The sequence below is a fragment of the Rhinolophus sinicus genome, chromosome 3, assembly GCF_057876585.1.
Source record: "Rhinolophus sinicus isolate RSI-liver-muscle chromosome 3, RSI-T2T, whole genome shotgun sequence".
In the NCBI taxonomy this organism is placed as follows: Eukaryota; Metazoa; Chordata; class Mammalia; order Chiroptera; family Rhinolophidae; genus Rhinolophus; species Rhinolophus sinicus.
The window spans coordinates 150,614,927-150,628,690 of NC_142503.1; the positions used below are offsets into that span (position 1 = coordinate 150,614,927).

The following is a 13,764-nucleotide window of genomic DNA, read 5'->3' on the forward strand; positions in this document are numbered from 1 at the left end:
TTGTTCACAATTTTAGCTGTAGAGGGCGCAGCTCACTGGTCCATGTGGGAATTGAAACGGCCACCTCGGTGTTAGGAGCACTGCGATCCAATGGCCTGAGCCATGAGGCTGGTCCTACTCGCACTTTTAATTCATGTGATTTTGTTTTTAGTGTTCCTGTTATAGTTTAAGCATTCTTGTGACTGACTTTAAATATTTCTGGGATATTAATCAACCAAAAAAACCTAGCAACCTAATAAATGACCATATAAATACATGTAACTGGCAATGAGCATTTCTGTTCTGGTTGCAGTTGCACCGCTACTCCCGCCAAGAATACAGCCAATATGGCGCGAACAAATTCTGCATGGAGATTTTTTTCCCCAGAAGTCTTGCTATCTCTCCTCTTTACATCTTTCCAAATTCTACTCACTCTTTAACACTTTATTTCAAGGCTAGTTTCCTCCTCCCTGACCTCAGTAAACTAACCCAGCTCTATTTTCTTCTAATTTAATGTGGCATGTGTTAATTGTGGGCTCATGTCCTCTCTTTCCATGGGGCTCTGAGGTGGGTACTGAGGTGGTAATGTGTCTGCACTACAGCTCAGGAGAGGCCTGGTGACTGCAGGGCTGTTACTAAACATGGGGTAGCTCTGGGAAAGCCCCCCTGGCTCCTGGCGTAAAGCTCATGTGAGGCAGTGGCTGTTTACACCTCCCTCAACTCAGATACCTCCAGTGTCTACTTCACAGATGAAGAGGGAAATCCACAGTCACCTAATGCAAGGGCTCCCCAAACCATCCTCATTCTCTCAGCCTCTGTGCTGCCTGCCCTCCTTGTGCTCTCCCCTGGGTTCTATGGTGTACACCTGATGCGATTTCCTCCTGTTTCTCTGACTACAGCCTCCATTTCTTTTGCCCAGCTCTTACTCCTGGCTCTGGTTGTGTTTTTATTGCAGTCTTTGGACATAAAGCCATCACTCTTATGTTGATGCCATAATTCAGTCACCTAAGCCAGGTTCCGAGCCCCTATCTCCAAACGCCTGCTGGAGAGTTCTGTCTGGATGTCACTCCCTCACTCCAAAAATTTACACGTCCAAAGCCTGAAGGTAAGATCTTTCCTCAAATCTTTGTTCCATGTTTCAACTTCTGTGGCAGTGGCACTGCTATTTCCTTACTCAACTAGGCTTGAAAACTTACTCATTTACCTTTCATCCTTTCATATTCATTCAAGATCTGGTGACTTTCCCATTGGTTTGTTTCCTTCTTCTCCATCCCCACGACCCAAACCAGTACCACACCACTCATCTCATAATTGCTCTGTTTCTCCTCCCATCCACTCTGCTCCACACCAGTGTGCTCTAACCACTGCTTCCTCCAGCTCAAAAGCCACTGGGGACACCCTAGTGTGTATTACATGACCATGGGACAGTGACTGACACCCAAGGCCTTCTGCAAACCGACCCACTGCCAGCGCGTAATGCTTGTTGTCGTCCATGTCCTTACTGTCACATAAGGATGTCGTGGCCTCACCTTTGTGCCTTTGCAAGTTACGCCTTTTCCCAGAAATGCCTTCTTCCTGCTCCCTTGCCTATTGAAATAACATTCCTTTCAGTGCAAAACCCACCTATTCTTACGTCTCTTTGATTATCCTCTTTTCTTGGCTGCCTTCCTGTTTTACTACAGTCTAGTACCTTCGCTCTTTCTTTCTGTTCTTTGGTCCCTATAATATTCTTGTCCTTTATTATCTAAAATGTCATGAAAAAGAATGAGATCTTAAATATGAATGCATTGGTGGTGTTTTGGAGGAAAAGGTACAATGGACAATAACATAGAGGTACTCATTGGTCATTTGTCATCACTACATATTTTGGAGGAAAAAAGACCATAACTATGTAGTTATGACAAATGACTGGTGAGTGTCTCTGTGTTGGTTTCATTAATGACATCTGTAATGCCATCTTTACTTGCCTTTATGTCAGGATCATGCAGGGATGAAGTCTGAAGAACTTAGTGCTTTGAAGAACCATCAAATTATGTCTTATCTTATTCTGATTCCTGCTATCTATAAGCTCTACAGAAACACTTTTAAATTATTACCCTATGCCCATTCTCCTTCTCATTTTATTTCTGAGCAGGAGTGTGATTCACAGGGAGCCTACCTCTTATATTTCAGAGTTCAACCCAGTGCCCAGGGACTGCACTCTCCCACGTTCCTTTTGTTCTGAGGGGCAAGGTACTGCAGTCAGAGCACTGCAAGACGTCTCTCCAAGTCTGATTTCCTCTCTGGCTAAGTCATCAGCTTTTGTGTTTGTCTCCCTGGACCAGGACTTGGGTGGAGATTCCAAGGGTTGGAAGGAGGGGGTGTGCAGGTCTAAAGGGTGGACGCCCACTCCTCAAAAGCTCAATTCTGAGAACACAGAGAGTGGGACAAGCCCTAGCTGGTCAGACAGTCACCATGTACAGCTTCCTTTTCACAGCTGCAAAAATATTGCCTCAGGTTGCCACTTTGATATCCTTTCCCCTTGCAAAATAAAAATGAAGCTACTGCTACATGCCATCAGCCATGTGAGCGCTCATCGCGCAGCCCATGTTTGTGACAACAAGGCCTTAGAAACAACTCCTCTACATTTTAGCTCTCATGGAGGTTATTTTGAATGAAAATTGTCATTTCATGCATTTCATATGTGGTTATATTTGTTTGCCACATAAAACGGAGTGCATACAGATTTCAAATAGTGTCAGAAAATAAGGGCCTTGCCTACCTTACGGCATTCTGTAAGAACACCCTCCCAGGCTGCTGTCAGTAACCAGAAAGGGGAGTGAAGCTGAGAGAAGCCCCGGCAGCTGAGAGAAGGGCTCAAATGTACTTAGCATGACACACAGACTTATAAACACAGCCAAATAATCCCAAGGAGTACACAATATAAATGCTTTATTGCTAGCACAGAGGTTTCTTTTTAAGTAAATTAAAAGAAATAAATCTTCATTTTCACATTCTATATTGCAGTTCAAAGGTAACTAGCTGGTTAATGGGTACGTTCACTTGGGCACACGCTATAAGGGGAGAGCATGACATTCACATGGAAACTCAGAAATGTGGCACTTCTCAAGGCATCGGGCCGCTGAATGCACTGTCGTTTGTAAATAACAGCATGGAGAAATTTCTTTAGAACATCATGAATAGACAAGGGTTAGAAACAGAAAATTGGTATGGTTAGAAAGCAGGAAACAGTTAAATACAGAAGGCTATATATGTGTTGCCCATATTCCATATACTCTAGGTTAAGTTTGGTACTTTTAAATAAATGATCTTCATCTAGGTGAGAGACTGTATTGAATTCGGCAGCTGGAAAGAGGGAAAAAGGAAAGGAAGCTGACTGATCACGTTATACTGGTGGGTTTGCTGGATAGCAGAAGAGGATTGCCTGGCTGGGAGGAAAAGGAACCAGCCTGCTTCTCACCTCCCCTGCAGGAGGCCAACAGGCAAGAATGGTATGTGAATGAGCTACTGGACATGGCAGGGGAGGTCTGCTGGAGGACAGCATTTGGGGTACACTGGACTGTGCAAACGGAAAACCTTGAGGCTTGGCCAGATTTTCCAAGGTTCCTGCCAGTGGATTGAGGGCATTTTAAGGCATGACAGTCCAAAGTAATACCCTTATCACTGGGAGTAGCAAATGTTGGTGCAGTGTGGGCTGAGGGGCAGCAGAAGCTAGAGATCCATCTGCAGAAAATTCACTTAGTAAGAACTGGAAACAAAATTATTTCTGCAAGGCACCCAGTGTTACCTTTTTCCAAAGTCTTGAGTCTACTCAGATCATTTTTTTTATGGTTGATTTTAAAGAGAAGCTTTGGCAAAGATCTTATCTATCTATGAAAAACAACCCCCTCCCCACCTTATTCTGGAATAACTAAAGAATTAAATGTATGCACGCACATGCACACCCCAAAACCATGCAGCAAGCTCAGAAGCTATGAACTCTGCATCTCCATCTTCATGATCTTTCACTTGTGAATTTATGGGTGTAAGGAAACCAGGTTGGGTCAGGAATATCCCAAGTTCTTACTTCCTAGTATATCTGCAGTGTACCAGCTCCTAGCATTTTCAGTCTGGTCTGGCTCTAACTGAAACCATGTCATGTTTTGCTTTGAAGAAATGGATAACATGAAACGGTAATTCAGCTGCAAAACGTTGGAAAATTGTTCCCGGCCCAAACATCTGCCCTAAATGAGCTCAGCTGAGATCTCCTTGGAGAAGCAGGAGGCGTGGGTGAGCAGGGAAGAGTCTGGAAGGGGGAAAATGAAGACAATGGAAAGGATACCTTTCCTTAAGAGGAAAGTCTTTGTGACAAAAGGCATCAAATAATACAGCTCCCTTATTCAGCCCCTCACTTCAGAAAGGGACACCTGATGTGCCGATAGCTATTCCTGTTACCTTCATCCCACCTTCCCCAATATTTGGTATCATTAAGGTAATCCCTTACAGAATGCCAAGAAACTGTGCCCAGCTGGTTTGCTCTAGTTATTATGCAGTGACCAGCCTGGCCTACATGTTATCATCTAAATCTTTAAATAAGGACTGAGTGTTAGCTTTGGGTTCCTGAGAGCTAGGCCCCACAGGGAGAGCAGAGAGGGAGGGTTGTGCAGGCAGGCCTTCACCTTCCTTCTTGGCCTTCTTAGGAATTCTTCTGGGGGATCTTTACTGTCACAGTCTTAACTTCCGAGTACTCTCGCAAACCGAATTCTCCCCTGAAAAGCAGAAATGGGCAGCGTCAGACACCAGGGGCCCGGGCAGCCCCACCTGAGCCATGGTAAGAGTCCTGGGAAGGTGTAGTTCATCACCCACTAACAGCAGGTCCTGGTGTTTCATGGAACAATCCCTAATGGAAGCCCAGCTTTCCTCTAAGGGGCTGGGAAAGCTGTCATCTGATGAGCAGTCACTGTTTCTAAAGGTAAAGGATGATTTGCCTTCACAGTAATGCACAGAAAGGCAACGGTTCCCAGATACTCAGAGAAAGAGGTCTGAGGGTTTGTCTTGGCCCGCTGTCACCCAGAGACCCTGGGTGGGCACCCCGGTCAGTGGCAGGAGCAGGTCTCTAACGCCGAGGCCATGTTTTACCACAGGCGCACTGGCTCCTCAGGACCATGGTGTGATTTCCTCTTTGAAAACCTGGTTCCAGCCGCTGGACCAGGACGCATCTGTGCTCTGAGCACTCTCCTATAGAGCTAGTCCGCTCACTGAGATTCCCAGGACAGGGCCCTCTCGGTCTGGTATTCTAAATTCTTCCTCATTGGTCCTTAGACTTAATAAATGGAAATGAACCCCCAAAGGTCTACCATGGAAGAGCACACATCACCTGCAATGCCTTAAAAACATAATCCTGAATAAACACTGTCCATAGCCCTCACAGCAATCAAAATAACTGACTGAAAAAGAATCGGGAAGTGGTAGTAAGTTGTCCCCAGAAGACTCCTTTGGATACTTCCGCTTCTGGCTTGCGGAGTCCTCGGGGATTGTGGTCATAGATCAAGGATTGTCATTCGTTTAATAAACAAACATTGTTGAGCTATTAGTATGGGGTAGTACTGTGTTGGGTTGGGCGAAGGAGAAAGTAAATAATTGTTCCCAGCCTCTGAGGAGCTTGCAGGTGGTTGGGCTGAGAGGGAGGGGGAGGGAGCTGGGTCACCTGTTTAAGGGGCGACAGGAGGCTGAGGCAGCCCTTCCCAGCCCTCTGCACTCGCTCAGAGGTGTTTTCAAACCGCTGCTTTAAGGATGCTGGGGTGTAGTAAAGCCTCGTTGCTACAGAGCTCCTTTTCTTCATTTTCCTTCCCTAGTCCCTTCTCATTTTTACCTTTTTAATTGCCTTTTTCTTTTCTCTAGTTCATTGTAAAATCAAGCCTGTTCTATTTTTTTCTTTAAAATACTTAAATGTTTTTCTTTCTATTCTTTTAAAAGTCACTCCTCTGTGATGCTCTTCCTGACACTCTCGGCAGAAGCAGCTCCCCCTCCTGTGTGTTCACAGAGCACCCATCTTTAAGGCAGCACTGTCACAGCGGGAAGGCGGCTTCAGCATCTATCTCCCCCACAGACTTGGACCTGACTGATCTTGCTTTCAGCCCTCCACCAAACTGAGTGTGTAGCATCAGGCTCAAAGAGGGCACGTGATAACTGGGGCAGGGAGGGAGGGAGACAGGCTTCTTCCCATCCCCACTTCCCTAGTTCTACCCTGTGGACACACCATCTCTGCTAGAAGAAAAGTGAAAGAACACTTAGAGATGTATTTCAAGAAACGATAAAGAAAGATTGTCTTTAAAAACAGTCCTTACTAAACTTATGGACCTTGGGTTCAAAGAGCATTTTATGAATTTGACTCCAAAGGCAAGGAAAGTAAAGCTAAAATAAATGAATGGGACTATATGAAACTTAAAAGCTTCTGCACAGCAAAAGAAACCATCGACAAAATAAAGAGGCAACCAACTGAATGGGAGTAGATTTTTGCAAACAGTGCCTCCGACAAGGGGCTACTATCCAAAATATACAAGGAACTCATGCAACTCAACAACAAAAAAACAAACAACCCAATTGAAAAATGGGCAGAGGACCTGGAGAGACATTTCTCCAAAGAGGACATACAAATGGCAAATAGACATATGAAAAAATGCTCAACATCACTAATCATCAGGGAAATGCAAATAAAAACCGCAATGAGATATCACGTCACCCCGGTTAGAATGTCTATCATCAACAAAACAAATAGTAACAAGTGTTGGAGAGGCTGTGGAGAAAAAGGAACCCTCATGCACTGTTGGTGGGAATGCAGACTGGTGCAGCCGCTATGGAAGGCAGTGTGGAGGTTCCTCAAAAAATTATGAATAGAATTACCGTATGACTCAGCAATCCCACTCCTAGGTATCTACCCAAAAAATCTGAAAACATTTATCCATAAAGACACGTGTGCTCCAATGCTCGTTGCAGCTTTGTTTACGGTGGCCAAGACATAGAAACAACCAAAATGACCTTCGATAGATGAATGGATAAAGAAGTTGTGGTATATATACACAATGGAATACTATTTGGCAGTAGGAAAAGATGAAATAGGACCATTTGTGACAACACGGATGGATCTTGAGATTATAATGCTAAGCAAAATAAGTCAGACAGAAAAAGCAGAGAACCATATGATTTCACTGATATGTGGTATATAAACCGAAAACAAACAAAAGAACAAGATAAACAAATGAGAAACAAAAACTCATAGATACAGACAATAGTTTAGTGGTTACCAGAGGGTAAGGGGGGAGGGGGGTGGGAAATGAGGGTAAAGGGGATCAAATATGTGGTGATGGAAAGAGAACTGACTCTGGGTGGTGAACACACAACGGGATTTATAGATGATGTATTACAAAATTGTACACCTGAAATTTATGTAACTTTACTATAACAACAGTCATCTCAATAAACTTTAAAAAAACAAAAACAACAGTCCTGTATCAAAGCTACAAAGTTACTGTAACGGGGCTTTCCAGTGGAGACCTGCTGTAAATGATTCATTCTGTTTCCTTCCTGGAATCCTCACATCCCTACGCAAGGTTCCAACCCTTTGCCAGCAGGTCCTCTGAGCACCAAGGGCACCAGAGTGGACATGCCCACTGTCCCCAGGAGAGACTGGGGTAAGCGTGCTGCTTGGTTGTCTGCGTTGGCCACTTTGTAGGAAAGAGAAGAACAAGCTTGGGACTGCCCCACTCAGGTGTGGTTTCCTCATCAGCCCCATCCAGGCTCTGGGTGTCTTTATTACCAGCTCAGCTCTCGCTCTCTGGACTTTTCCTGCCCTCAGGTAATTCTGAGTGTCTCTTCATCATGGACATCATCTGCCTCCTGTTTGAAGCGAGGTCGCTCCCTTCTTGTTTCCTGGCTCGTGCGTGTACTTAGGGCAGACCCTGAACTACTTTCCTCCTGCTCAGATCTCTGACTAGGTTGGGAGCAATGTAAGGAAGTCCACAGGGTCAGAAGTCTACAGAAAGTGATATGGTTGGAGCCCGTAATCTGGGTGCACAAAGCAATGGAAAATCCTGCTGGACTGGAGGTGCGCCCCGTCTGGGTCCCAGGTAGCCCTCTGCTGCCACGGTGCACACACAGCCTAGCTCCAAGACAAAGGAGTAAACGCAAATCTGCCATAAGAAGTACTGCCCATGGGCCTAGGGCATCAAAGAAAGCCAGTGAGAGTCCTAGGGCAATGCACAGAGCACAGAAAAAACACTGGAACGGAGGGTTAGCAGACAGGTGTGCCAACTCAGCTCTGCCTTCAATGGGTTGTATGACCTCATGCGAGTCACCTCCATCCTCCAGGTACCCGGGCATCTCGCAGGCAGTAATTCCTGAACCTCAACATACATAGTGTCACCCAAGAAGCTTGCTTAAATTGTAGATTGCTGCCCACCCCCCACCAAAGATTCTGTTTCAGCAGGTCTGGGAAGGAGCCCAACAGACTTTGATACAGGTGGTTATTTGGCACACCCTTTGAGAAATACTGCCGTAAGATCTCTGAAAGCCTTGAAGTCCAGATTCTTCAGCCATTTTGCCATCTCATTCCAGGGTCTTTCTCTCAATCTACTTAAATTCTACTTAATCCAGTTAAATTCTGTGGCACATACAGTTCCATAGTCAAGGAAGAACCCCACTACTACACAAAAGTCAGACATACTGTTATTGACAAGCCCCAATCTCTGTTTGTGGTCACCTTCATAGCTGGATAGTGTGTCAGGGAACAGGCACATTTAGAAGCTCAGATCCCTAGCCAGACTAGGTTATAGTCCCTAAGATGAACCAAATTTGATGCACCTACAGATAAGGTAGGATGCTAGATTTTGATATCTCTCAGCCAGCCATTTTGGGAAATAAGTCCGACTCACCCATGAAATAAACAGGGATTTCTGTTTAGGATGTATGTTTCCCTGCTTTTTTCTTTGACTTACAGCAGCATTTCTCAGAGTAGCGTCTCCAGACCACCTGCATTAGAATCATTCCAGGAGCTTGTTAAAAATGCAGATCCTGGGCCATAGCCCAGGTCTACTAAATCAGAATCTGAGTGGGTCCCCAGATAGGCATGCTTAGCAAGCCCCGCCTCCCACCCCGATCCCCCAGGCTGCAGGTGACTTTCTGTGTACAGGCCAGCTATGCAGGAACATACACGCACAACACACCTGTGCGTGCACACAAACCTGCCCTCATTTAGAGCATCTGAATTATACTTCTCATCTTCAAAGCTTGTGTCCTTCATTTTTAAAATGTGAAGGTTCACAGCTTTCTTTCCATTCCCTGGGTTTGTGACACATATTTTATAGCGTGGACTCTATGACCCCTTGTCTCAGAGGAGCTTACATGAGGAAGTAAGGAAAAGGATGGGGGATGTGAAACAGATGAAATTATCTGCACAGGCAGAACAGAGAGAATCTCAGCACAAAGCTCTGACCCTGGGCGTTAGGGCCCAGCCCTCAGGTAGCCTGTAGAGGGCAGCCCTCTCCACAGCTCTTTATGGGGGAGAACTCAGAGGATCCCCCACCCTCCTTGGAGCTTGTTTCCAAAAAGTGCTATTCCCTGTCTCTGTTCCTCTGAGAGATGGGCAAGGAGATGTCAGGGACCAAAGCTGCATGGAGTTTGCAGGCCATGAGACGAACAATTCTGTCCACATGCAGGGTTACGTGGAATTTCTAGGACTGTTAGACAAGAAGGAAGAATGCAGGGAAGGGGGTGTGCAGGAAAGGGCAGGTTCTTTTCTAGGAAGCGTTTCCTACCACTCTAGGTCATTTAAAGAAGAGAAAACATGTTTTGGAGCTAAGTGGGGACAAAGAAGCATATAGTTTAGACAAGATGAAGTGAGTCTCATCAAACAGCACTGTTTCTTAACTATTTTTTAACTGCACTGGGAAGGCCCAATCGTTGTAGGACCCACGAGATGAATGGGGCGAGCTGTTCTTCAGTATCTTGGACCACACTGTTCTGTGTGGTTCTGACATAGCCAAGGGGAATGTTTCTGATAGGAACAGACTGGACCCGGACAGTGTCACAGCCTGAATCCTGGCAGGAAGCTTGACCATGATGAGTGCCCAGGGCGAGCCTGGGATTAGGAGCCATCAACCAGAGATTCTTGATCACAATGCATTTGATACGCATGATTCACCCTGTTCATGGTCTGTAACAAAACAGTCCACATGAGCAGCATTCCCGGAACAGTGATCGCTCCCGCCTCTCAGAGACGGGGGCGCACACACACGGAAGAAGGAAATGAACTAAAAAGTTGAATGCAGCCTGACGAGTGAAGCAGAAAGTGAAGGCCACGTACAAGGTAGGAAGAGATACCTGGAGTTCAGGAAGACTGCACAAAAGCTCAGGAATACCACTACCTGAGCAAAGAGGACCCAGACTGGTTATGAGTTCTGGCTGTAAAGCGAGGGAGAGGTACTGAAGGCCAGACGCAAAGGGTCAAGCAAAAGGCAGAATGTAAATTGGTGATACGAGATGGAAGTTGGGAAAAATGCTGCCATAACTCTAAAGTAACGTGTTTATTAAGAAAAGGAGGATCCCCTGCATAACACTCATCTACAGTATTTGATCAGTAATGATGATGATAGCAGCTAACGTTTTCTGAGGGTTTGCTAGACACTCTGTTGGTATACTTAATCCTAACATTTAATCCTCACAGCAACCCTCTGGGGTAGGTACTGAAAATTATTCCCATTTTATAGATGAGGAAACTGAGGCTTAGTAAGATTAAGTGATTTGCCCAAGGCTGCACATATATTAATTGCTAAAGCCAGGATACATATTTGAATAGCGTGATTCTAGAGACTCTGCTCTTCACCTCAAAGCTATACCTACATTGTGGTTTAACAGCTAGGGGCTACAAATGTCCAGTTAAAGTATCTGAAGCATGTAAACCCTCTGTGCTAGTCTTATATTTCTACCACACACCATACCTCTCTCTCCCACAATGCTTTATTCTCCCTCTCCCACTGCCACCTTGCTTTGCCCACCAACCCTGAGAAAACATGCCCCTCTATTTAACCAAACGTTCCTTTCCTTTAAAGACCAATTCAAATCCCTGCATCAGATCACATCTAAAGGTTTCCTGGACTTCTCCAGCTCACAGTAATCTCTCCCATCCCTCAACTCCTCTATCATTTAACAATATTTTCTGGAATTCTTCTGATTCTTTCCAGTTGGATATTTCATTTCTCCAACAAAAATTTAAGTAGTGTAATGAACCACACCTTCCCCCACAGACCAAGCATCGCATTTTGCACACAGTATATGCTCAGCACTTGGTAGCAGACTGATTGTGAACTAAGCATTTTCTGGAAAAAAAAAAAAAAAAAAAAAAAAAAAAAAGATGCATTCAGTAATGGCAGAGGGAATGTGCATGGAAGGTATTTCCTCTAGTAAGTCACAGAATTTAGAAAACATGGATCCAGCTCCTTTCAAAACGAAGGAAAAATTTTTTTTATTTTTTTTTTTGGATCTGGGAGGCAGGCATCACCTTAGGAAGATCCTGGCTACCATTCATCCTCTGAACGCCACTCAAAAAATCTATTTACATATAAAGCCTACAAGTAAAATCCCTCGAGTTCAATTTTCCTCTGCTACAGTCCCATGTTTCAGTCCCTTCGCATGGCAGGACTCTGCCCTGATCCTGTCCCTGCAGAGCCCTTACACCTGGCCCCAGGCCTCCCTGACTGAATCTAACGAGAACTATTGGTAAGTGATCTGCAGCCACTGAAATGTAGGTTCAAATCTCAGATCTGCCATTTACTGGCTGTGTGACTTGGGCAAACAACTTAATCCCTTTGATCCTTAGTTCCTCATCTAAACCACCTGGAATATAAAAATAAGTGTATCTATCCCATAGAATCATTGTGACAATCAAATGAGACAACGTTAGGAGAGAAGTTAGCATAAAGCCATACACAGATTGGGCATTTCATTAATGGTATCTATTAGAGTTATTGCAAATCCCTCCCAGTGGTCTTCTTCCTGTAATCTCTGCCAAAACATCTTCTATGTGCCAGGATTCTTGGCCTAAACACTCTGGGATCTCCTTAGCTCCCACAGAATGCCCTAAGAAAGCCCTTTGAGACTGGGTTTAAACCCCTCATTTACCATATGCCCCAACCCTTCATTCCCAGACTCAAAGAACCTATCGATGATGAGCAGGTGACCTAAGTGCGTGAATCAGGTCTGTGTTAAATGAATGACAACCAGTATTCAGGTCCCAGAAGCAACAGGAGGGGTGGGGAAGATGGCGGGCTGCAGAGCTCACCATTGTAGCAATTTTGCTCTGAGGGGATGAAAATAAGCGAGGAATCTAGATTTTATATAAAGCCTCCTCGTTTTTGAATGGCAGTTAAAGATTTTTAAATACTGTGAGGCAACACAAAACATTCCTGTAGGCCAGATTTGTCCCTGGGCTGGCAGCTGGTGACTTGTTTTAAACACACCAAACTCTGTTTTGTCCCCTGATCTTTCTGTATTTGCTGTGCTTTCATGACTTTTTTCTCGTTATTCCCTCTGCCTGGGATGCCTGCTCCTAAAAAACTGAAATGTTATTTCCCCTGTGAAGTCTTCTCTGTCCCCATCAGGCAAAATGAATTGCTTGTTCCTTTACGTACAAGATGTTTGACATATTTCTAACAACGCTTATTGTATGGAATTACTGGTATGTTCATTTTTCTCCATTCCCACCTAAGGTAAAAGAATTGTGCTTATTCAGCTCTGTAACATGTAGTATGGTGCTTAGCATATAGTAGTATGTGCTCAACCAAATGTCTAATGAATGGATGGGAGGAATAGAATGAACTGATTTTGTGAGGATTCCTCTGTGCTGCTATTTGCAATCCCTGTTTCTCTGCAGGCAGCCGCAACTTTGGACACTTACATTTCTCTCCCATTTCCAGACATCTTGAATCCCCCAAAAGGGCTCTGGGCATTTAAGGCATTGTAACAATTGATCCTGAAAGAAGAAAACAATACTGTTAATGTGGATTCAGCTGGCACAGAAATAATCCCACTGGCATGATACTCCTTTTTTAAGTGTTATTTTTATTTCCAAGTTTTATTTTTACTTTCAAGATGAAAAATTTATCATTTAAGATTCACTTGGATTTCCTGACCTAACCAGTAAAGATGGTATCCCCTCTCAGGGTGAAGTTGGTTGCCTTCGGTCTTTCCCGTCCTTTCAAAGGGTATGTGTGCATTTCCCCAGGCTCTGGAAAGTTACAAGGCCCCTACACCACCAGCGGAATGTGTGGTGGCCACAAGGACGCCACAGACTCTGATCTTACCAAACAGTTCCAGCTTGCATGGCAGAAGACACTGTGAGGGCCTTGTTGATATCATTGGTAAAGACGGCAGCAACGAGTCCAAAGTCAGAATTATTGGCTCTTTCAATAACTTCATCCATCGTCTTAAACCTCAGAATTTCCTGAACAGGGCCAAAGATCTGCAACAAAATAGTTGAACCCAACATGGTTGCCATTCCGTCACTTGCTTGCCACATTTCAAAGCAAGTGTTCCCTGCCTTCCTTATTTAAATGATGTTTAAGTTTAGCAGCACAAAACTAAAATATCCCAAATTTTCCCAGAATAAGATTATGCAAGAGTCTGTCCTCCTTAGAATTGAACACCCCTCCCCGACCCTCCATGGCATCGCTATGTGTACTAAAGCTGCGTCTTCTTGAGCCCCGCACGGCTCCAGGCCTGAGGAAGTACTGCTCTGGATTACAGGCTGACCTG

At 44.7% G+C, this 13,764-nt stretch overlaps 1 protein-coding gene across 3 annotated transcripts in view; it reads right to left on the minus strand.

Annotated features, from left to right (window-relative positions):
- Positions 1 to 2,893: 2,893 nt before the first annotated feature.
- The window catches only part of ALDH1A2 (aldehyde dehydrogenase 1 family member A2), a 91,552-nt gene continuing 80,681 nt past the window's right edge, over positions 2,894 to 13,764 (minus strand). For 2 of the 3 annotated variants that reach the window (XM_019732311.3, XM_019732312.3), the window contains 3 exons: positions 13,314 to 13,471; positions 12,908 to 12,982; positions 2,894 to 4,727 (listed from right to left, as the gene is read on the minus strand). In XM_019732311.3, the coding sequence (XP_019587870.1) occupies positions 4,655 to 4,727; positions 12,908 to 12,982; positions 13,314 to 13,471 (306 nt within the window). In that variant the 3' untranslated portion in view covers positions 2,894 to 4,654. The remainder of the gene's footprint in view (positions 4,728 to 12,907; positions 12,983 to 13,313; positions 13,472 to 13,764) is intronic. The other variant, XM_074327682.2, reaches the window with a different exon arrangement.